Consider the following 22,081-nt stretch of genomic DNA (forward strand, 5'->3'; position numbering starts at 1 on the left):
CCTCCGAGATCAATTTAGCGCTCTTCATGGTGTCCCAGGGGATGGTTCGGCGCAGGACGGTGTCGTTGGTGAGCGTGGCCACCACCGTCTGCTCCTGTTCCTCCACGATGGCCTGCTCGTAGATCTCGAACTTCTCCTTCTGGCCCTTCATTTCTTCTTTCTATATAACGCGAGCTGTGTGGCGGAGGATTCCAATCAAAAATCAGCTAGCCCGCTACGATGAGCTTTCGTAGTCGTCTTCTTCAAGAGGCAAGGGGGCGAGAGCGAAGAAGCTGCGCAGGGAACACAGAAGTTGCTCGCCGTCGCCGGAATACTCTTCCCCCACTTCCGCCCCCGTCGCGTGCCCCCTTTTTTCCCGGATTTGAATACACACTTTTTAATTTTTTAAAATAACATTTTCTTCTTGGCTGGGCTTCAACAGCTTCAAGGCCATTCAAGAGCTCAGGGCCGCGATCTCCTCCTCGGTGACCTGTTGGTGCATCTGTAGGAGAAGGCAATGCTTGTTACTACGATGTTCACACCCCTGTAAGATCGATGCCCACTCTCGGGACGCAAGGCCTGGCATGCACCTACAGGTACGTACCTGTTGAGAAAGGTGGAGCCAGCCCATCCACTGCTGCGGCTGATCTGATGGATACGGGCGCGTGTCGTGATTCCAGTAGGTCCACTCTGAGAACTGGCCACCTGTACGCGATGGTTAGCGATGAATACACCACCCAATCTCTACCACTCCTGGGTACATCAGCATGGCAGTGCTTAATACACGCTGCGCCGCCAGAGGAACGATGGGGATGAGACACTACGTACTGACGTGCCACTGCTTCTCGCCGTCTGCGCCTCGCCCTGTTGCCTCCTGCAGCACCAGCCCTAAGAAACCAGAGCCAGTGCAGGCCCAATTGGGTCCACACGTCTAATGAGCAAGCAGTAGCGAAGGCGCGAGCGCAGTGAAGAGGCCAGGCGCGAGGTGTCAGTAGTACCTTGGTAGTCCGAGGGAAGGGGGAGCGTTTTGCCGCGTAGCAATCGTCCCCGGAATGATGCTCGCAGAATATCGTCGCCGGGGGCGGCGGACGCTGAAGAAGATGAAGAGGAGGTGGAGGTGGAGAGGGTGGACATGGAGCCCTCCTCCTCCTGCTTGACTCGCTCGCTTTCAACGACGAAGTAATTCTGAATGGGCGCCTCGCCCTCGTAATCGATGAGAAACGGCATGTAGTGCAGCGTCACCTCGGACGCTCGCCCCGCACTGTGCAGCTGCTGAACATTAATCTCGTTCTTCCTGCTCGAGTCGTCTCCTCTTCGCCTGCCGTCGTCTTCCTCCATGTCCGTTTGTTCTTTCTTTTATTTTTATTTTTATTTGTATTCAGAAAGGTACAGTAGGGTCCCCATGAATTATTTTCCAGCGAAATACGCTCCAGGCGCAGCTCACCAAACGCACTTTGAACTGTTGAACAACAAGGCGAACATGGAGGCACCCGTGCATGAGCGAGAAGAGTTGTTGCACGCTCTACGAGGCCTAGCAGGATCCCCTAACCCGACCACTCCGCCCCCTACGAGGTCGGTACTGTGCCACTGGCGTGTGGCGCTGGAGGCCTATCGCGCCACCACAGGCATCGGTGGCACGACCATCTGCTCCCATGCCACGTCGCCCGCGGAGCTGCTCGCCGTCATCAATCGCCCCCTGCCCTCCTCGCCGCCCGAGCTTCCCTCTCCCCAGCTCGCCGCGCGGCTGCCCAGCAGCGTGGCTCTCGGCCAGCGGTTCGCCTTCGGCCAGCTGGGCACCTGCCTCCACCGCGAGGGCCGCGGGCACCAACCGGCGGACCTGGTGGCCGACCTCCCCAGCCAGGCCAGTGCGCTCATGAACAGCCCCGGCGGCGGGACTCTCTACTGGGGCCTGCAGCAGACGCAGCAGGGCCTGGTCGTCGCGGGCATGGAGCCGCCGAGCGACAGCACCATGGCCCAGGTGGCCTACGCCCTCGGTTGCTTGTGGAGGCGGTGGAGGCCGAGCGGGACTACGCCAAGACCTACCACCGGGTCGAGAGGCCCACCGGGGAGCCAGGGCCGCTGGTGGTGGTGGCCTTCACGTTCCGGCCGCGTCCGGGCCTCACCTGTCTCGCATGCCCGCTCTTCGTCGATCGGCACGACCGTTCACACAACTTCGACGCATGGGTGCGGCAGCTCGAGGAGGAGGAAGGCGAAGAAGGAGAAGAACAAGAACCCATCGAGCCGCCCGAGTGCAGATTAAAATCGAAGTGAAGGAGGAGGTTAAGGAGGAGGAAGATGAAGAGAGGCACGAGCAAGTAAAGAACGAGTGGCCGCTGGCTCGGGACATCGCCGCGCTGCTGCGTGAGAAGCCGGACAAGTCGTGGATCACGCAGGACATCAGGCGAGCGCTCCATCAGAGGCGCGTCAACTGCTCCAAGCTCGACATCAACCGTACCCTCCACAAGAGCTCCGGAGTGTTCATCGGCCACAAGGACGGCGGCGACACTGTCTGGCGTCTCAAGTGAACGCCGTGATGTAGGAAGTGAGAAGAAGAAGAAATCAAATGTGGAGGGCAGCTAAACTCAGCGTCCTCAAACCTAGCGGTCGTGACTCTGTGCGGGCGCTCATGTTGTGTGTTGTGTGTTGTGTGTGATGTTGGAAAAATGGCGGTGGGCCTGATTTGGTAATGACGTGTGACAACTTCGGCATTCCTGGCATTCCAAAAACACGAAAACAGTCCTCTGGGCTGTTTCTGTGGAACAGAGATGTTTGATGGTTGGCTGGCCGAAAACTCGAAGATAAGCGAAGGCGACCTCTCCCCTTCCTCGGCGGGGCTCTCCAACGCCATGTGCGTCACCACCGCCACGTCCGCTACATAAAGGCCATAAGGAGCTCAATCCTTCCAGCATATCAAACCTATCTCATCACCACCTGCACACCAGCGGCCTCTATCCCACACCCCCGCACCACAGCACACATTACACCCATCACCAACATTAACATCAACATGAAGGCCCAAGCTCTTCTAGCCGCGTGTCTGCTCGCCACCTTCTTCTGCTTCTTGTGTTCCCCAGCAACAGCCCAAGACATCAATGCCACCTCCAACGTCGTGAAGGCCACGGGCACTGGTAGGCCAACCCGCGGCTGTTGATGTGCATTCACTCACCGGGGGGGGGGTGCAGGCAAGGTCACAATCGAGGCCGGCGTGGCCCAGGTCGAGCTGGGCGTGCAGGTGGACGCCCCCAACGCCAGCCAGGCGCAGGCCCAAGCCGCCAACTCGGCTCAGGCCATCGTCTCCACCCTCCAAGGCCTCAACGTACGTCGATCATGTTTCGATCGTTTTGCAAACTCCCAGAGCTGCATCATCTTCAACTTCTACTACTCCACTATAACAGGTGTCGAAGCTGCAGACGAGCAGCGTCTCGTTGATGCAGATCAACTTCCCCACGCCCTCGCCAAGCCCCATCCCCTTGGACAGCTCGTCGGCCGCGAGCGGTGGTGGCCAGAGCGAGGACGACATCGTCTTCCGCGCCTCCAACACGGTGAGCTTCGAGGTCGCGGCCGACCAGGCCGGCGCGGCCATCGACGCCGCCGTGGGCGCCGGGGCCAACACCATCCGCTCAGTCTCGCTCGTTCCCTCCGAGGCCGCGGTGACGGCGGCGCAGCAGCAGGCGACCCGACTGGCCGTGGCCAACGCGATCGCCTACGGGCGGCTCATCCTCGGCGAGCTCGGCTGCCAGGCCGTCGGCGTGGGCGCCGTCACCCTCACGCCGCTCTACGCGCCCATGTCCTCCTCCGTCCGCAGTACCTTCACCCACCGTCGTGTCGTGTGTGTCGTGTGTCGTGTCTGTGCTGACGATGATTGTGGCGTGGCGTGGCGTGGCGTGGCGTGACTGCAGCGGCGGGGGTGACGGCGGATTCGGCGACGACGCCGGTGCTGAGCGGGGAGGTGGACATCTCGGCCACGGTGGAGGTGAACCTTCTGCAGAGCTGCCCCGGGTCCGCCATCGACGCCATCAACAACGCCAACACCAACGCCACCGCCGCAACCTAAGCTGTCGAACTGTCAACAAGCTCGAGAGAAGCTGCTCTCAAGAGCGAGCGATCGTCATCATGTTCATACTGAAACGAAATAAGAATAAAATAATAGTTGGGAGAACGTCGCCCGGGTTTGGTCGTGGATGCGGTCACGCGTCGGCCTTGTCCTTTTCCTTGTCCTCCTTCTTCTTGGCGGCCGCTGCCTTCTGCTGCTGCTGTTGGGCCTTCTTGTCGCCGTCCTTGGCGCTCTGTGCGGCCGCCGCTTCCTGCGTCTGCTGCACCACAAACTTGAGGATGTTGTTTTCCTCCGTGACCAGCTCGTCTTCTCCTAACTACTCGCGCGACACACACACGAAACACATGACACACACACGCACACGACACGACACACAGCGTAAGAAACAAAGAGAGAATCAGGTGCATGGTTTTTTGAGGCGATGGCAAGAGTAGCGCGTACTCGCTGTCCGGAGAGGCCTTCGGCGTAGGCGAAGAACTGTTCCATCTGGTGGTCGACCATGCGAGCAAACTCTCGGATGGTGGTGCCCGGTGGCGCCAGCAGGCAGTCGCGGAACACACCTCCGCTTCTGCATAAGATCCACGACATGATACGACACGACACGACACGAACGACACGACACACGCATCATATGGTGAGCAGAGAGAGAGAGAGAGAAGAAGAAGAGAAGAAGAAGAAGAAAAGCGAGAAAAGAACGAACCTGTCGCTGGTGAATTTGTTGAGGTTGCGGACCGGGTAGACGGGGATGTAGCCCTTCACGTCCACCGCCTTCTTGATGGCGTCCTGCACTCCGGTGGCGCCGTATCGGAACAGCACCAGGTCCCTGATCTTCTCCAACCTATGGGTGCGCAGGAAGGAATGTAAAACAGTCCAATCAGGCTTGATCGTGCTGCGAGGGGCTGGCTTCGGTCGAAAGGTGGGCCTGGGCGTACGTCTTGAGCGCCTTGGGATCGGCCTCGCGCAGGCCGTCGGCGCCCTCGGGCCACTCCTCCTTGGGCAGGTCGGCCAGGTCCTTGGTGGTCGTGAAGTCGCTGCCGCCGTCCTCGTAGAGGACCATGTTGGCCTTCCGCATCTTCTTCAGGAAGCACTCTGCCAGCGCACTCGCCAAAATAATGTGACCCTGACGACACGACACACACAGCACCACACGACACACGACACACGACACACGTGGTAAGGAGCGTGAATGAACAAGTCGGGGAGGGGAGGTGAGTGTCCGTACATCGCCGTATTTGTCGCAGATGCGGAGCACGTTGGCGTCGGCTCCGGGCGAGTCGATCTTGTTGAGGACGTAGATGGTGGGGAAGCGGACCTTCATGAACATGTCCACGAGCTCGTGAACCCGCTTCGAGTCCCTGTAAAGAGAAGGGTGAGCGCACGACGTCGTGAGTCCACAAAGAAGAAGGCGAACGCACCACTTCTCCATTTCCGAGGGCTCCTTGACGCCCATGCGGTCCAGGACTTCTTGGATCTGGACGAGCCGCGAGCCGTAGCCGGAAAGCTGCGCCTGAAGTGTGGCCGATGACGTGCTCTCTGCCAAAGTGGGCGACCCACGAGTGAACGATGACAACCAACATCGGCGTAAGACTCTGACAATATTCACAAAACATACGACGTTGGGCCACCATGGCACGTACTCGTGGCGACATGTCGGCGTGTGATGTTGGGCCATCGATTCCACAGGTTGTTGAAAATCCAACTGCACACCGAACGTTGTGAATGAGCATTAGCACAAGCACACACTCTGAATCTCAAACCCATTATTGATTGGTCTTTTCGGAGCGGGAGCAGTGGTACGCATGGATTTCGCTGTCGAGCCACTCGATGTCGTTGATCGGGTCATAGCCTTTTGTCGCCTCTCCCTGCGTGTGCGCGAGGTGTGTGATCAATCGATCAACCAACCAACCAACCAACCATCATTGGCGCTTCGCACGGGAGAGGTTGGACCACCAAACCAAACCAAACCAAACCAAACCTTTTCGTTCGTGGTCCCGGAGACGTCGATGATGTGCAGCAGAATGTCGGCTTGTCGCAGATCATCCAGGAACTTGTTGCCCAGGCCCTTGCCCTCCGACGCGCCTGCAGGTTCGCACGAACGCGAGTTGGTTGGTTGGTCACGCGCCACATCGATCCGCAAATGAAGGGCGGACAGGGTGAGTACCGGGCACCAGGCCGGCGACGTCGAGCATCTTGACCGGAATGAATCGCGTTCCGCTGACGCATCGACCGTATCGCGGGCGGCACTGGTCCGATTTATCGAATCTGCAACAAGCCAAAGCCAAAGATGTGTGAGCCGTAGGTGCAGTGCAGGCCACGCGCGCGCTACAATCCTGGCTTTGAAGCTGAAAGAGTGGTACCTGGCGCATGGGCAGGGCGACTAAGCTCACACATGGAAACGCGGCGGTAGTAGTCAGAGAAGTGGCCAACGTTGACACAGCAGACATCGCGTAGCACACAAAGAGAGGGCAAGGAGAAGAGAAGAGAACGCTACCTGGAAGTACGTGACGCCCACGTTGGGTTCTGGCCAGGCGAAACAGTGTTTGGATTAAATGAAATGTAAAATAATAATAATCGTTCAACAAAAGTTGTAGAAGGTACCGATGGTCGTGAACGGGTAGGAGCCTGAAATTGTGGCCGTAGCAGAAGATGAAGGTTAATCTCACGATGAAGCGAACAAATTGGAGGATGGAACGCACCTATCTTGGCCTGAGCGTCGGTACTGGCGTTCAGAAATGAGCTCTTGCCGGCCGACGGCTTCCCCACGCACCCTATCAGCAGTTCATGACGCGAACCCATACCTCTGCCTTGCACACAACAAATCTGGATCGATTGAGATTTGAAATCGATCGATTTATTATTTATTTATTTTGCCAAAGAAATCCAGGAACTGGAGTTGGGAAAATAAGAAGGAAGAGAAAAAGAAACGAGAAAAGGCAGATATAAAGATAAATAAAAAATAAATAAAACGAAAGAAGAGGAGCCAAAGAAGACTGCTGACGAAAGGGAAAGGCGTTCCTGCCAAAGTGACGCTCTCTGTGGATTGATATTTTGCTTCTGCGCGAAAGGAGATTATTAGGGTCATTTCCGATATAAATGGATTTTTCGATGATGGACGTAAGTGGAGAGGTGGCCTTGCCGAAGCCCCACGGGACACCCGCTGCCACCACCACTACAACGTCGACGGCCAGGCGGCTGGTGGACTTCTTCGCCGTGCTGCCGCCCGAGCTGGCGCTGTACGTGGTCTCCTTCTTGGGCCACCACGAGCTGTGCATGCTCGCCCGGGTGTGCCACCTGTGCCGCGGCCTCAGCTACGACGACGAGGTACGACCCGCCCGACCGCACACACGCACCGCACACGTGTGCGCACACGCAGGCTGATGGGGGTATGATGGGGCGTGGGGCGGTCTGCGCACACAGAACTGGCGGCAGCTCTACATTCGGACGTGGGCGCTACGCAGCACCAGTCGCGCCGAGGTGCAGCTGCCCCTGTGCGGGAGCTGTACATCGTGGCGAACACTCTTCAGGTTCACCTTCTTTGTTGTGCCACACTGGTCACTTCCTATTTACATCATTTTGTGTGTTGTGTGTTGTGTGTGTTGTGTGTGTTGTGTGTTGTGTGATGTGTATCTCCACGGTGCAGAGATCGCAAGATGCTCGAGTGGGAATATTGCTCGATCGATGTCAACGCGAAAGACGAGGAGGAGGAGCAAGGAGGAGGAGGACAGGAGGAGAAGACTGCTGCCGGCAGCGACGGCGACGGCGACGGCGACCCGAACGATGATACGGACACGGCGATGGACACGGACACCACGGGCACGGAGGCAGAGAAGGCGCACACGAAGACGCCTCCGCCGCCCAGGTCACCAATACAAGTGCTCGGCAGGGGCAAGTACAAGGACAAGAAGCTGATCATTCCAGCCACCGCGCGGTCCGTCGATCCACACACACACACACACACACACACGGCTGCGCGCACACACAGTGTCGATCTCTGTGGTGTGTGGCTCATAGTGGGCGCACTGGGGTTGGTGATGGTGTGTTCAACGCAGGAAATGGCTGTCGTGGGGCCACATCCTCCAGAAGAAGGTCGACGAGCTGCGCAACCAGCGGATGGAGGAAAAGAAGGCGGGCGCGGAGCGAACGGTCGAATACTTGAAGGTACCCCATGGCCCCGGCCCGCAGGGATCACTCCAGAAAGAGAGCGCACAAGGGCCAGTGCTCACGAAGACCACGACACGACACGACACGACACACCCCGACACACCAGCAAAAAAGTCGGTTTCACGAGACGGTCACCCGATTGCTGGTGATTGCGTGCGAGGAGTATGCCTCGGCGGCCAGCGTGGCCTCTACGTCACCCAAGGACGACACGACACTCAGCAGTACCACCACCCACGCCACTCCACTCCACTTTCTTCGTTGGTCACCTGCCGGCGCCAATCAATCACTCAATTCCACTTCAACACAGCCCTCTATGTGTCGACCAATAATTGGGGCATTTCGCTGACGGAGCTGGCGAGGATGAAGCACGGACCCGTAGCTGACATGTACCGCCACCCTCGTCTCCCAACTCATCCATGCCTCTCCCTCCATAATCGATAACACACACACACCACACGCACACACACACACACAACACACACACACGCACACACACACACCACAGGCTCTTTCTGCGTGCCTACGCCAAGCTGGCGCAGACGGCGGAGCTGCGGCGCGGGTGCGGCGACCTGTGGTGGGTGCTGAGCGAGTGGGCCGTCACGCTGCGCGCACACGCCGCACGCAAGATGGCCGAGGGCAGCTCTCTGCTGGTCGCCACCGCCCAGGGCACCGACTACGCCTCGGTCGACAACCTGTTCGAGCAATCGTGCAAGAAGCTGGCCGAGGCCCACGCCCTCTACCCCACCGATTCCCAGGTCCGTACAACTACGTTGACCCCATTTCGTACAAATGCTGAGCGTGCTGTGTGCGGTGTGTGCGGTGTGTGCGTGCGTGTGTGTGTCACAGATTTTGAGCGAGTGGGGAGATGGATTGTCGGAGCACGCCACCAGCAAGATAGCGGCGACGGCCAAATCCAGGAAGGTGCTCAGCCCCGCACAGCTCGAACAAGGTCCGTCCATCCGTCCGTCTTCAAGACTTCCCCTCCAGTCCTGTGAAGCTCTAGACCTGACGTGGTGGTGGTGGTGGTGGTGGGTGGTGGTGGTGGTGCATACATCTGCAGCCCAGAGCCTCTTTCGGGAGTCCTACGGCAAGTACGAGGACTCGCTGAGCCTGTCGCAAATGGACCTCGACCGGTACCGCCCCCGCCCCCGCCCCACACCCACCCTTGTTGTGTCAGTGGCGCCCATGAATTGAACGGCGTGGGAATGTCACCAGGGACATCGTGCTGAGCAACTACGGGCTGGCACTCAGCGACCACGCCATGGTCGCCGAACCGGCCGAGTCAAAGGTACACACCTTACCGCGCCCGCCTGTCCAGTTGCCCCCGTTTCTGACTCGGTTGGTCCTGTGCACAGGACTTGTTCGCGCGATCGTACGAAAAGTACCGGCTTGCGGCGTCCCTCAAGCCCGACAATGTCCTCACCCAATGCAACCTTGCCATGTACACCACCACCCACCACCCAAACGCACCCATCAATCAGATCTGATTCACGCGTTTGCTTATATCATTCGCGTTGTAGGACGTACGTGCTGCATTCGTGTACCCTTGCGGACGCGGCCGAGAGGGAACAGCTGTGGGCCAGCGCCGAAGAAATTCTCAACGTGCATACGCCTTGTGTGTCGTGTGTCGTGTGTCGTGTGTCGTGTGTCGTGTGTCGTGTGTCGTGCTGACAGCACTCAACAACAGACGCAAGTCCTGAAGAATGACTACTGGACCTACTTCTGCATGGCCCGGCTCGCCTCTGTTCGCGGACACGAGGCGGCGTGCCAGGCGTGGCTGGAAAAGTGCGCGAAGAAGAACTACCTCGCCAAGCGGACCAAGTGGTTCTGCGTCCACTTTGCCAACGTCAAGCGAGCGCCCTGGTTCCGGGCCATGAAGCAGGCCCAGACCGGCGAGAGGACGCGGGAGCGGGAGGTACTGGCCAACCTCTTCGCCCAGCAAGAAGAAGAAGCCCAGGCCTAGCCCAACGAAAAAGTGTAACAACTTTTTATGTTGTACAAAAAATAAAAAAAAATAAAAAAAATCAACGTGTGGTGTAGATGAAGAAGTGGAGCGCGTCGTCGTTGCCGCGATTGGGGATCACCCACTTGCGGCCGCTCATCCCCTCCTCCTCCATCGCCTCTTCGAATCGTGCCACCCCCTTGCGCATACCAACCACAGACCAGAATGTGGGGTGGGTCAGGACTACAACACGGTGCGGGATGGGGTGAGCGAGAGGTACCATGCGCATCGCCGGGAGGAGGATGACGGCCACGCCGTGCTGAGGGTGGAGGAAGGAGCGGATCACCCGCGGCACCGACGTGGCTGCAGTGAGATCGTACACCACGTCCGACCCGATGACCACGTCCGCCTTGCCCTCGCCCATCTGCAGATCGTCAGACGTTAGCGTGTGTGCGGTGCGTGTGTGCGGTGCGTGTGTGCGGTGCGTGTGTGCGGTGCGTGTGTGCGGTGCGTGTGTGCGGTGCGCACGGTGCGTGCGATGTAAGTGCCGCGTACCTGAGGATAGGTGGCGGGGTCGGTCCAGTCTAGGCGATGGACAGTGACGGCATCGCTTGCGAGCCGGCCTTCATTTTGTCCGTTGTAGACGGCCAGGTTGTGTCGAATGTTATCCAGCACCTGCACGCACGCACACACACAACAGCCAAGAGTGAGAGTGGTGTGAGACGAATCAACATTTGCGGTTAAAGCGCACCTCGTCGATGTAGTCGGTGATGAACACCTTCGAGGCAAAGTGGGCCATCACCAGGCCCGCCAGCCCACAGCCACTACACATTCACACGCACGCAGGCCACGCCACATCAGCCCAACGGAGAGCGGAGAAGAGGCCGATTGGGGTCGCCGCACCTGCCCAACTCGAGCACGGACTTGCCGCGGAACACGTCGCGGTGTCGGTAGATGAACGAGGAGAGCAGGAGGCCCGAGTCCCACACCTTCCAGGCCAGCCCCACCTGCGTGTAGCGCAGCTGCCTGACGTCGATGCTGATCTGTGCATCTCGGTCGGCCCCACTGTCGCTGTCGCCGTCGCCGTCGCCGAAGCGGAAGGTCTTGACTCGGTCTCTGCCCTTCAGGGCCGAGAGCTTGGGCACCATTTCCCCCGCCAGCCTACTGCACGGCGATGACACGACACACACGGCACACACACACACACGGCACGAGTGTGAGATTGTGGCTGGGCCAGGCAGGCCACAAAGAGGACTGACCGGTTGATGATGATTGGTATTCTACCTGGTGGTCTGGTCTGTGGCAGGGTCGTTGGCGATCTGGACGAGACGTCGGCGGAGGTCCATCGACTCCCAGGCTTCCAGATGGTCGTCTGCTCTCCCCCACCGGCAGCGAAACATAAGCCGACACGCACACACCGCACACACCGCACACACCGCACACCGCACACACCGCACACACCACACACACCACACACGCAACTGGTTGTACGATGTACCATGTGAAGAGAGGAGCGAGGCGACTGCGACTAGATCGGCCACCGCGGGCGATTCGCTGTCGCCCGAACCGCTGGCGAGACCGGAGACCAGAAGCAACTCGGCCAGCCGCTCCGCCACCGTGTTGGGCACCGCCTCCACTCTGCACCCAGCCCGCCACCGCCGCCGCCACGTCAGAACACCACACGGGTCAGATGTAACGATCGGGTGCCGCACCTTACAGCCTGCGAGGACAGCAGTGAAGCCAAACGCCGCACGGCCTCGGCCTGCTCCTGCGCACGTACGCCGTCAAGCCGCTGTGCACAGCGCACGTGTACACGCGATGGGGCAGGGTGGGGGCAGTGCCTGGGCGAGGGACGAGTGGAGCGCGGTCTCGACCTCGGTGACGTCGCGCAGCTCCGCGCCTTCCACCACCACTGCCACCACCACCCACCACGTGTGCCGCCGGGCATCGTCAGCACATGTGCAGCCACAGGCCCGAGGGGGGCGGAGCTGGCGGCTACGGAGGTCATGTGTGCAGTGCGTACCAAAGGACCGGCAGAAGGGAGGAAGGGCCAGCAGGTGGCTCACCTCCACGCCCCCACCAAACTGCGCCACCGCCGCCTCCAGCTTCTGCTCCGGGTCCATCGCCACGCCAACAAAAAAACAACAAACAAAAAAGAAAGTGCTCTTTTTATTAAGAGGGCGGTCGACATCAGCATTCCTCTTCTTTCGCTTTTTGGTAACTCCGTGGAGATTTGGGACCTAGCCAATGACAAGCTTGTCACAGCGTGCCGGAAATACCTCATTAACTCCGTAAGTCCGAGCGATTGGGCCAATCGACCATGGGGCACGTTGTCACGTGACGAAGCGGTGGCCGGTTATTTGGCGGTACCTTCTTTTGGACAGTCTGTGCCGCGTGACCAGCTGCGGTTCTGTGGGGATACGAACACCATCACCAACCGTTGAGGCAAGCGCGCTCCTCTCGTGCGTGCTGCGGGCGGCGCCCTGGGCTTCGGCAGATCTTCGCGAGCGGCGCGCACGACTTCGGGACCGCCGACGAGGCACTTTTTGCTGTGTGGCTCGGCTGTGGTGCGGCAGACGCCGTAGCCAACCACGGAATGGGTGTGTTGTTGGCAGGCAGTAAAAAGGGAAAGGTCAGGCGCATTGGGACGGAGTCGGAGTAAACATCGGCCAATCTGCGGCTTGACACGATGTGGCACTGCTCTTTTATGCCGACTTTTGTGTCTTTGGGGGGTGGGAAAGTAGGGACAACATCAAGCCCATCAACGCGGAGGATAAAACCGGTCGGACCGACCCACCACACTTTCCGCGCGCCTCTTGCACAGCCAGCAGATAGCCCCCCTATCCTCTCCTTTTCCTCACTGGTCCCGTCACCGCTTCAACTTCGCCACCCACACTTATCCACGGACCGGTCGCTCCAACACTTCACCACCTTCTATCCTCACTTCACGTTTGATCGATACCCCTCACTCGAGCCCGACGAGCCTTATCCCATCTATCGATAGTCAGTTAGCGACCTCTTTCTTCCAACCCACCACCGACGTTGAAAAGAACGAAAAGCGAAGCGAAGAGCGACGACGAAAGCGAAGCGAGAGTGAAGGCGACGAACTGCTGACTCGAGGAGAGCGAGAGAACCGGACTCGGCCAACTACCAAGCGTCCCGCAGAAGATGGAGATTTGTCGCTTCCCCGTCGTGCAGAAGCCGCTCGAGCGTGTCCCTCTGCCGCCTCGCGTGAGGAGCAACTCGATGTCGCGCACGCTTCCCTCGTCGCCCAGCCTGGAGGAGCTCCTGGCAACCGACGACGGTCTCATCGAGATGAACGACGCCTTTGGCAAGAAGGCCGAGAGCTCCAGGCCTACCTCGCCGTCCACCAACTCTTCGGCACCTATGGCGACCAAGGTAACCAAGGTGGTCCACAGGAACATCAAGATGAAGGTGGATCCTTCTACGTCGACCACCACCGCGATCCTTCCGTCGCCGTCTTCGCCTGGCGGCGTTGGCTCCTTCATCCCTTTGCCTCTGCCTTCGATCGTGCCGCTCCACCACCAGGCCAACCATCCTTTCATCGTGTGTCCTCCTCTCTCTTCCTCTACTCTCTCCTCGTCCGCCCCTTCTCCTTCCTCCCCCTCGTCGACGTCGATGCCCACGACTCGCCAGGCGCCCTTCTTCGTACCCGTCTCTGCTGGAGGAAGCCCTGCCCTCATGGATCCCCACATCCTCCACGGCCACCAACTCTCGAGATCGGCGAGCGCCTCGCCTGTGCCTGGGTCAACTGGCGACCAAGCCAAGAAGAGCGCCGTACGTTCTCGATCTTGGCCGCGCTACTCGCATTTCGTTTTACTCTGGCAATGGCAATCGACATGAGGAATTGACGTTTGGATGATTTACGCACACGCCAGGACTCGAAGAAGAGGCCTCGCTCTGCATCGACGCCTTCGGGATCGAACAGCGAGGGCTCATCCTCGGCCGCGCGTTCTAAGAGGAAGAGGAAGACGCCCGAGCAGCTCGCCCTCCTCGAGAAGGAATTCGAGACCAATCCGATGCCCAACAAGGACGTGCGAGAGCATTTGAGCCAGAATCTCGGTCTCACCAGCCGCCAGGTCCAGATTTGGTTCCAGAACAAGAGGGCCAAGGTCAAGAACAACCGCGTGAGCGTTCCTGGCGGTTCCCAGTCGCCCGAGGAGGCCTCTTCGCCCGAGGGCTCGCCCTCGATGAACTCGCCTCTGATGATGGATTCGCCATCTTCGTCTTCGTCTTCGACGTCCTCGTCTTTCTCCCTCTCATCTTCGGTCTCCTCTTCCCTTTCTTCGTCCTACCCGGCGCCGTCGTCTCCTTCGGCCTTCCAGCAGTTCAGCTCCATCGACAGCTTCTTCGAGCCTTCCTACTTCGACCTCCTTCTCGACGCCCCCAGCTACGGCGGCAACTCTGCCGACTTCCTCCTTCAACAGCAGACCGTCTGAGCGACAACCTACTCCTCCTATCTTCATCTCATCCTCTCTCTCGCTCTCTCCTGGCCGCGACCTTCACCCGACCAACAAGAACCTCATCGGCCTGAGCCACACTACACTTCACCAACCGTCACGAGAGTCTTGTACACTACTACTCCCTGTTCTATTTATCGATCGTCCTTCGTCGCCTTCTGCAACCAGCCAGCTGCGCCTCTTCAACTGCGAGGAGAGGGTATCAAGCGTAGAAGACGAAGACCTTCGTCCACTTGTACACTACGCCGTGTGTTGGGACCTAAAATAAAACCACTCCATGGCACCAGATCTCGTGTGCGACGCGTGTGGGCAATCCTGGCACATCGGCTCAGGCGGAGTAGCCGAGTCAACCAGATGGACCCGTGGTGGTTGGCGAGCGAGTCAAGAAGAAACGTTGTGGTCACAACGAAGGAGAAAGTAGCTGGCTAAGCAAGCAACGTTGGTTGTTGATGGGTAGCAGAAAACAAGAAAGAGCTGAACGTCTGCCAGGACAGGGCGTGACACTTACAAGTACCCCGATCCACAGCCACCTTTCTCCTCCTCCTCCTTTCGCTACCCGACCATCGATCAGCGTGCTTGCGTGTTACTGAGTCGCTTCTTGGCGGGTCTCGCTCACTTCTTCTCCTTCTTGTTGGCGCCCTCTTCCGTCTTCTTGGGCTCCTTCTCCTTGCTATCGGCCTTCTCCCCCTTCTTCTCCTTGTCCTCTTCCTTGTCCACCTTTTTCGTGCCCACCTCGGCAGCCCGCAGGGATTGCTGGAGTTGATCAAGACAGAGAGAGCAAAGAGAGGAGCGAACCGTCAGAACAGAGCGAAATTGGAGAGAGCGAGAGAAGCACAACGACGAGCAATGTTACCTTGTTGTTGATGAGGTTGTGGAGAGCGATGATGGACCTGATGAGCGAGGAGAGGTAGATGACCATCATCATGTCGTTCGTCTTGACGGCGAAGCTGCGGATCATTTCCTCGACGTTGAGGTTGGGGAGCAGGTTGAAGATGTCCTGAAGCTGGCCCACGATCTTCTGGTTGATGGGCAGCTTGCCCTCGCACACGTTGTTCAGGTAGGCCTGCACCTCCTTCAGATGCTCCACCAGGCTCTTGAGCGCGAGCAGCTTGGCGTTCACGTTCGAGCCCATGGTGCTCACCGACGGGTCGTGGATGTCCCGCAGCAGGTGCTCCACGCCGACCTCCTCCGCCTCCACGGCGCCCACCTCAGAGGGAATGTGCTGGAACGCCATCTTCGACTCCGTGCCATCCTACATCAGAGCACAAAGCAACGGCCGCGTCAGAGCCGATAGCTGCATTCTCGCCCCTGTCAACGCCGCACAGCCGCTGCGCCCACAACCACGCGCGCAAGAGGGAAGAGAGGCGATGCGATACCTTGGAGACTTCCTCCACGGTGAGATAGGCCTTCGTGGGAAGACCGATTTCTGTGGGCTTCACGTTGATGATGACGAGGACAGGGTTGGGGGTGTATCTCCTGAACAGCTCGTGGATGTCAAGATCGGCGGGCCTGATCTTGGGGCCAGTGCTGTACCAACCCACGACTCGTTCCTTGGCTGTGCCACAGTGCAAGATGATGAGCGATGAGCTCCCCCCAAGTTTAAGTGGAAGATCGCGTACCGTGAACCTTCTTGAACATGGCAAACATGTTTTCGTGGTAGTTGTGATCAACAAACCAGATCTTGGGGTTGCGCGGGTCCTCCTCGAAGGGCACTAGTGAAATTAACGAAATTGGAAGATGAATCCTTCAATCCTTCACTGAGCTCCCCCCCACGGCTATAGATCTATAGATCGGACTGCGTGCGCACCTGCATAGCTGTTGGTGATATCAACGACACCCTTGTTGGTCTCGCCCAGCAGCACGCCCACGACGCGCTTCTTTGTGTCCTTGGCCACGCGATTGTAGTGGTCCACTACGCTGAGCAGTACGAGTGGGTGCACTACCACGGTGTTGATGGCGGCCGGCTTAGCAGTTGATCCCATTTTGGTGTGTATTCGTTTCTCTTTGATCTCCTTCTCTCTACGTGTTTCGTTTCCTCCAGCCAGGCTTTGCCAGCGAGGGTTTGTTTGGCAGCCTTGGCCCAAGAAAATACCAGACAGAAAATGGTTGGCATTCTTCACATTCCTCCACCACAGACACGTGCAGCTCCATCCTCTTGTGTAGCTGTGTCTCACAGCAGCCTGCTTGGCTGTTGTAGATATCATCCACTAGTTGAACAGCTTGGCCACCTTGATTCCTCTCCACGTTGTCTCCTCCCGCTGTCAGCTTTGATTTCCTATTTTTTTTTTTTTTTTAACGGGCCTCTTCCCTTCCCGCCAAAACGTGCTTCATGTTTGGCGTGGCGTTTTCATCTGTTGGACATCAAACATTAGGCACTAAATGCTCGACGCGGACGTGGAAAAAGCGCTCGAGGATGAGTTCCTGGGTGGGGGTGGAATGGAGATGGGCGAGGACTACTTTTCGGCACGAAGGCGGACGACAGGCTTGGATGAAGTCAAACGATTCCTTCAGTCTGGTGACCCTGCCGCCCCGATTGACCTCAGCTCGGGTGCCAAGCGGGCCATCTCGAAGAATCGCGCATCGCTCTCCGCAGGAGCCTACTCATCGCCCGTAGCACGGCAAATCTCCCCCTCGTCTTCATCGTCATCTTCATCTTCATCTTCCGCAGTCGGAACCGACGATCTGCCCTTCCATGAGCGCATGGCCGAGGCCAGGCGGCAGTACCAGAAGCTCACTCGGGAGAGAAATGCACCCAAGCAGCAGTCGTGGGCCAACAACAGTCATCATGGCGGTGTTCAAAGCAAGCGCCCTGCCCGCACCAACCTGGCGCGTAGCTACACCTTCCAGGCCGTCGGTCGCCCCACGGCCACGGCCGGTGGTGCGCCGGCAGCCAAGATGGAGGAGCCCACCACCGATGATGTGGCGTGCGAGCTGGAGGTGAAGGAGGCGGGCATGGTCGTGAAAGAGGAGCAGGCACCATTGGCGATGAATGGGAAAAGGCGGAAGATGGTGCCAAGCGATGATGGTGACGAAGGGAAGAGCGGGGAGGAAAAGGTGAGCTCCTCGGCCATCGATCAAGGAGAGACAGCACACGGCGGCGATGAAGCCACCGGGATGGACGAAGCCGAGAAAGAGGAAGAGGAAGTCGCGGATGGTACGCAAGGCACGCGACAAAACGGGGGTGAAGACGCGACCGAGAGCAAAGAGCGTGTGCGTAAGATCGTCAAGGGCGCGCGACACGGCAAGACGCAGACGCCTCGCGAGAAGTACTCGCTGCTGCGGATCGAGTACGCCCAACCAACCAACCGCGTGCACTCTCCACGTGTGGGGCCCAATGGGGTGGTCGCGCCTGTGTTCGCTCTAGCTGACCTCCGACGACATGGGCTGTTGATCGACCACAGGGGCGGCGTCGAGGAGAGCGTGATGGCGGGCTACATGGAGGACAAGAAGATCGTCCACCTGGCCGACATCATGCGCCACCGCCGAGCCGATGGCTTCAAGAACATCTCAGGCAACTGGTAACCCTCCCTCCTGCCTCTTTTTTTCTTGAGTGTCGGGCTACGAGGACTCAACCGCTCCATCTTCGTTCTCCCCGCCAGGGTCACGTTCGGCATCTTGGTCGCCAAGTCTGCGGTCCGCGAGGCCAACAAGGGCAACTCCAAGTGCGCTCACACATTCCTTCATGCGCGGTCTGTGTTGGCGCAGTGGTAGGGTGACGTCAGCTGTTCTCACCTCCCCCACTACTCCCTCGGTCGGTTCGTGCACGATAGATACATGGCGTGGGACTTGGCGGACCTCCAGGGCAACATGATCTCGCTGTTCCTGTTCGGCGAGGCCGCGGTCCGCTTTGCCGGCGAGACGCAGGCCGACGTGTTCGCCCTCTTGAATCCCGAGATCATCGACGCTCGCGGGGTACCGACCCACTTCCTTCCCCCTCTTTCATTTCCCTCTTGCATGCACTCTCTTCGGAGCGATTGTTGACGGTCGCTTCAACAACCCAACACACCACTCGCCACAGGGAATGAGCCTCGCGCTGACCGTCACTGAGGTGCGCTTCCCTCTCCTCTTCCCCCTTTGTGACCATTCTCACCACCTTGCCCACCGGGGAAAAACAAATGCAGGCCACGCAAGTGATGAGGTTGGGCAAGGCGGTCGACTTTGGCATCTGCTCGTCCGTGGAAGACGGCAATCCCTGCACTGCCGTCGTCGACACGTACTGATCCCCTCCCTTCCCGCTGTTCTTTTGTCATTCAACTCATCCAGTCTACCACCTCTTCATTCATGAATGCTTCTCGCCTTAGCTCGGTGCGCAAGCGCTGTATTTACCACATGCAGAGCGAGTACGGCAAGGTTCGGTCGAGCCGAGGCGAACTCAACAGTGTGATCTCTTCGCCCGCCTCTCGTACGGCCCCGCCCCTCTACAGACCGCGTGTGTCCGGTCGAGCGCTTATCAGTGCACTCCCCACGTGGCAGGTACGACGCTCAAGGATGCGAAGGCGCGAGCGCAGAACAATATGTCGCGGGCCATATTCTACATCGACGGCCTCGAGCTGCAGCCACTGGCCTACACTGCGTCGATGGCCCAGCGGCGACACGCCTTCAAGCAGGGCAAGGACGACAGCGGCTCCGAGCTCCTGGCCTCGCCCGAGATCAGGTAACCAAATTGTGCCGCACACGCACACGCACACGCACACGCACACGCACACGCACACGCACACGCACCACCACATCGCACTCACGCACCGATCGTCCAGTGCCCTGCTAAAGAACTCGCGCGACACTGCCGGAGCGCGCAACCTCAAGCGAATGCTTGGCATCTCCGAGCAGGCAGACGCGGCCCGATCGCCCAGGTCGGTCAAGCTCATCAAGCAGCGAATGAAGAACGGCGGCGGCGGCCACCTGGGCGTGCTCCACCCCAACCACCCGCTGCTCATGAAGAGCGACGAGGAGTGGGAGCAGGAGAACAACAATGACAACAAGAGGGAGACGAACGAAAACGACGAAGACGAGTTCGCGCAGCAGCTCGAGAGCAAGAAGAAGCAGCAGGCCAAGCGGAAGGCACCCGAACAGGAGGAGGCGCTCGACATCGACAATAACGCCGGAAGCGAAGAGGGTCCGGCCAAGAAGAGAAGACGGAAGGAGGAAGCCGCGGACGGTGATGGTGGTGGTGACGGTGATGACGGTGCCCACCACTCCACGATGGACCTCGCAGCGGGCGCACCGCCTCGACTCGCCCGAGGATACCAGCCCGGTGACAGCATCTCGCTGTGATTGTTGTACTTCTTTGGTTCTTTCTTTCACTCATGGCACAACCGCACACGCACGACACACGGCACGGGCTGTGTGGCCCCCGCACACGGGGGTGGCCGGTTATATGGGGGAATGTCGGGGACGCTCACCAGCGAATGGCGCGGCCGCCGAGAAATGAAGGGGAGCCTCAACAACCGGCTGGACACCGGGAGAAAGCTCGCAACACGCGCTCAAACTCTCTTTGTTGCCTTCACTCACCTCACGCCACCGCACAGCTGTGTACGCCCCTCCACAACACTCGCGTGTGGTCGCTTCGTAGTGTGCTTGGCACTTGAAGGGTAGTTTCTGATTTGTGTGCTCCATCCAAACGCAGTCCCTCTCTCGTAAATCACTCCCTATAAATCAACATGTCCGCTTTCGATTGGGCCAACGAATCCGAGGTTCAGGAGGTGCTCGAGCAGATAAGGAAGAGCGACTCCAACACTAAGTGGTACGCCCCCATCCCCATCCGCTACTCGATGGAGTGGCGATCTGTTTCTTTTTTTCCGATCCATTTATTGTGTCCAGGGAGATTTGCTGGGCTACGTAGTACACGTAGTGCACTTAATTGAGAGATGAATGAATTCTTTGTTCTTATGAATGAAATCATTTGGCGCTCGTCCTCACTCGCGAGTGCAGGGCCGTGTTCGGGTATGAGGGTGACAAGACCGTGAAGCTCGTCCAGTCCGGTCCCGGCGGTCTGGAGGACTTCCGCTCGCTGCTCACCGACGACGACATCTTCTACGTCGTCTACTCACTCGAGGTCAAGGACCAGGACGAGGTAGACCCCCCAAACTTCAACCTCGCGCCTCGTTGGTCTCTACTCTACAGCGAGTCCACGCTGACAGTGAGCTGGTGCTGGCAACGATGATGACCACAGGGCGGAGAGGTGTTCTCGGCCACGAAGGTGATCTTCATCACGTGGGTGGGCACCAAGTGCAAGCCCATGCTCAAGGCCAAGTCCTCGCAGCACCGCCTGCCCATCTACAAATACGCTCTGGTGCGCATTGGCCTGCCCCGACCACCACCACCCACCACCACTCCCCACTACTGTGTGTGGGCGGACTCACTGTGCTGACACTCACTGTATGGGTGGCTACAACGAATACAACAGAGGTCGCTCCAGCTGGCCGCCGAGCTCCAGATCCTCGAGCCCGAGGACCTGACCGAGGCCAACATCCTGGGCAAGCTCCGCGGCACCCACGTCGAGGCCGAGGGCGTGCCCGCCGCCTCCACCGGCGGCTCCGGCGGCGCCGCCGCTGCCGCCTCCGCCCCCGCCACCACCTCCTCCAGCTCAGCCCTCCCCTCCACCTCCAGGTACGTACCTCATTGTGCGTGTGCGGTGTGCGTGTGCGGTGCCGTGTGCCGTGCGTGTGCTGACCTCTCCTTCGTCCGCAGGGCTTCGTTTGTGAGGAAGGACCAGTCGACCACCCACGTGGCCTTCAAGGGCACGTCCAACGTCAACACCGACGCCAACCTCAGCTTCGTCAACCCCGACGAGGCCAACGGTCTGCTGGCCGACGTCAGGAACGACGGCACGCCCACCAACTGGGTGCTGTTCGGCCACGAGGGCAAGAGCCTGAAGGTGCTCGGCTCCGGCAGCGGCGGCTACACCGAGCTCGAGGGCTTCTTCCAGGACGAGGAGATCGTCTACGGCGTGCTGGGCCTCGAGGTGGCCGATGAGGACGGCGGCAGCGAGTACAAGACCACCAAGTACATCTTCATCTCGTGGGTCGGCCCCAAGGTGAAGCCCCTCACCAAGGCCCGCTCCTCCCAAGTGCGCGTTGCCCTCTACAAGCATGCCAAGGTACTGCTCACGACACGCATCGCACCGCACCGCACGCAACACGACACGCACCATCACTAACGCCACCATTCTATCGAAACACACAGAACCACCTCCAGCTGGCCGCTGAGATTCAGGCCCTCGAGCGCTCCGAGATCTCGGAGGAGCTCATCAAGCAGAAGCTCAACGCCACCTTCTAAGGGAGACGACGCTCTTTGCTCCCAGACTTCTCTTCTGCCTGTTCTTCTTCTTCTTCTCGTGTAGTTGTAGTACAGCTGTGCCCACAGCAAAATACATGCCTGGCGTGCCAAGCTTGGCACATCTTTTTCTGTGGTGCCGGGCTGCAGTGTCCATTTACCCACCTGCTCGGGAACGTTGTTTGTTGTTGA

General features: G+C 59.1%; 10 protein-coding genes and 1 pseudogene across 10 annotated transcripts; 7 read left to right on the forward strand and 4 right to left on the reverse strand.

Moving 5' to 3' along the window:
- Nucleotides 1-433: 433 nt before the first annotated feature.
- Nucleotides 434-1,317, reverse strand: ACA1_136070 (Ribonuclease H1/H2 small subunit; the record flags this gene model as incomplete). Its single annotated transcript, XM_004333362.1, has 4 exons — nucleotides 434-469; nucleotides 584-684; nucleotides 808-867; nucleotides 978-1,317. 4 exons carry the CDS (start codon nucleotides 1,315-1,317, stop codon nucleotides 434-436), a joined length of 537 nt encoding a protein of 178 aa, XP_004333410.1.
- Nucleotides 1,318-1,459: 142 nt separating this feature from the next.
- ACA1_136080 (uncharacterized protein) lies at nucleotides 1,460-2,504 on the forward strand (the record flags this gene model as incomplete). The annotated part of the gene is made up of 3 exons (XM_004333363.1): nucleotides 1,460-1,957; nucleotides 1,987-2,140; nucleotides 2,173-2,504. The coding sequence occupies 3 exons, from the start codon at nucleotides 1,460-1,462 to the stop codon at nucleotides 2,502-2,504; spliced, it is 984 nt and encodes a 327-aa protein (XP_004333411.1).
- Nucleotides 2,505-2,986: 482 nt separating this feature from the next.
- ACA1_136090 (uncharacterized protein) lies at nucleotides 2,987-4,033 on the forward strand (the record flags this gene model as incomplete). The annotated part of the gene is made up of 4 exons (XM_004333364.1): nucleotides 2,987-3,107; nucleotides 3,162-3,295; nucleotides 3,375-3,783; nucleotides 3,879-4,033. The coding sequence occupies 4 exons, from the start codon at nucleotides 2,987-2,989 to the stop codon at nucleotides 4,031-4,033; spliced, it is 819 nt and encodes a 272-aa protein (XP_004333412.1).
- Nucleotides 4,034-4,166: 133 nt separating this feature from the next.
- On the reverse strand, nucleotides 4,167-6,829 carry ACA1_136100 (GTP-binding protein ychF family protein, putative; the record flags this gene model as incomplete). The annotated part of the gene is made up of 13 exons (XM_004333365.1): nucleotides 4,167-4,349; nucleotides 4,475-4,601; nucleotides 4,734-4,871; nucleotides 4,966-5,153; nucleotides 5,256-5,388; nucleotides 5,449-5,566; nucleotides 5,671-5,732; nucleotides 5,831-5,895; nucleotides 6,009-6,112; nucleotides 6,195-6,295; nucleotides 6,535-6,553; nucleotides 6,632-6,655; nucleotides 6,730-6,829. The coding sequence occupies 13 exons, from the start codon at nucleotides 6,827-6,829 to the stop codon at nucleotides 4,167-4,169; spliced, it is 1,362 nt and encodes a 453-aa protein (XP_004333413.1).
- A 312-nt stretch (nucleotides 6,830-7,141) lies between these two features.
- ACA1_136110 (Fbox domain containing protein) lies at nucleotides 7,142-8,635 on the forward strand (the record flags this gene model as incomplete). The annotated part of the gene is made up of 6 exons (XM_004333366.1): nucleotides 7,142-7,354; nucleotides 7,451-7,521; nucleotides 7,674-7,961; nucleotides 8,083-8,191; nucleotides 8,301-8,415; nucleotides 8,502-8,635. The coding sequence occupies 6 exons, from the start codon at nucleotides 7,142-7,144 to the stop codon at nucleotides 8,633-8,635; spliced, it is 930 nt and encodes a 309-aa protein (XP_004333414.1).
- A 185-nt stretch (nucleotides 8,636-8,820) lies between these two features.
- On the forward strand, nucleotides 8,821-10,157 carry ACA1_136120 (tetratricopeptide domain containing protein; the record flags this gene model as incomplete). Its single annotated transcript, XM_004333367.1, has 7 exons — nucleotides 8,821-8,949; nucleotides 9,041-9,143; nucleotides 9,255-9,327; nucleotides 9,410-9,482; nucleotides 9,550-9,635; nucleotides 9,715-9,796; nucleotides 9,882-10,157. The coding sequence occupies 7 exons, from the start codon at nucleotides 8,821-8,823 to the stop codon at nucleotides 10,155-10,157; spliced, it is 822 nt and encodes a 273-aa protein (XP_004333415.1).
- Nucleotides 10,158-10,218: 61 nt separating this feature from the next.
- ACA1_136130 lies at nucleotides 10,219-12,259 on the reverse strand (annotated as a pseudogene).
- Nucleotides 12,260-13,304: 1,045 nt separating this feature from the next.
- ACA1_136140 (homeobox domain containing protein) lies at nucleotides 13,305-14,596 on the forward strand (the record flags this gene model as incomplete). Its single annotated transcript, XM_004333368.1, has 2 exons — nucleotides 13,305-13,934; nucleotides 14,036-14,596. The coding sequence occupies 2 exons, from the start codon at nucleotides 13,305-13,307 to the stop codon at nucleotides 14,594-14,596; spliced, it is 1,191 nt and encodes a 396-aa protein (XP_004333416.1).
- Nucleotides 14,597-15,229: 633 nt separating this feature from the next.
- On the reverse strand, nucleotides 15,230-16,599 carry ACA1_136150 (26S proteasome nonATPase regulatory subunit 7, putative; the record flags this gene model as incomplete). Its single annotated transcript, XM_004333369.1, has 5 exons — nucleotides 15,230-15,370; nucleotides 15,471-15,869; nucleotides 15,994-16,172; nucleotides 16,237-16,329; nucleotides 16,425-16,599. The coding sequence occupies 5 exons, from the start codon at nucleotides 16,597-16,599 to the stop codon at nucleotides 15,230-15,232; spliced, it is 987 nt and encodes a 328-aa protein (XP_004333417.1).
- Nucleotides 16,600-16,996: 397 nt separating this feature from the next.
- Nucleotides 16,997-19,888, forward strand: ACA1_136160 (primase zinc finger protein; the record flags this gene model as incomplete). Its single annotated transcript, XM_004333370.1, has 9 exons — nucleotides 16,997-17,904; nucleotides 18,019-18,135; nucleotides 18,217-18,279; nucleotides 18,388-18,529; nucleotides 18,636-18,665; nucleotides 18,739-18,830; nucleotides 18,919-19,019; nucleotides 19,091-19,271; nucleotides 19,372-19,888. The coding sequence occupies 9 exons, from the start codon at nucleotides 16,997-16,999 to the stop codon at nucleotides 19,886-19,888; spliced, it is 2,151 nt and encodes a 716-aa protein (XP_004333418.1).
- Nucleotides 19,889-20,274: 386 nt separating this feature from the next.
- Nucleotides 20,275-21,892, forward strand: ACA1_136170 (Cofilin/tropomyosin-type actin-binding protein; the record flags this gene model as incomplete). The annotated part of the gene is made up of 6 exons (XM_004333371.1): nucleotides 20,275-20,357; nucleotides 20,546-20,687; nucleotides 20,787-20,906; nucleotides 21,021-21,223; nucleotides 21,305-21,713; nucleotides 21,800-21,892. 6 exons carry the CDS (start codon nucleotides 20,275-20,277, stop codon nucleotides 21,890-21,892), a joined length of 1,050 nt encoding a protein of 349 aa, XP_004333419.1.
- Between the last annotated feature and the right edge of the window lie 189 nt (nucleotides 21,893-22,081).

This window comes from Acanthamoeba castellanii (assembly GCF_000313135.1).
Source record: "Acanthamoeba castellanii str. Neff unplaced genomic scaffold scf7180000084702, whole genome shotgun sequence".
Classification (NCBI taxonomy): Eukaryota; Discosea; order Longamoebia; family Acanthamoebidae; genus Acanthamoeba; species Acanthamoeba castellanii.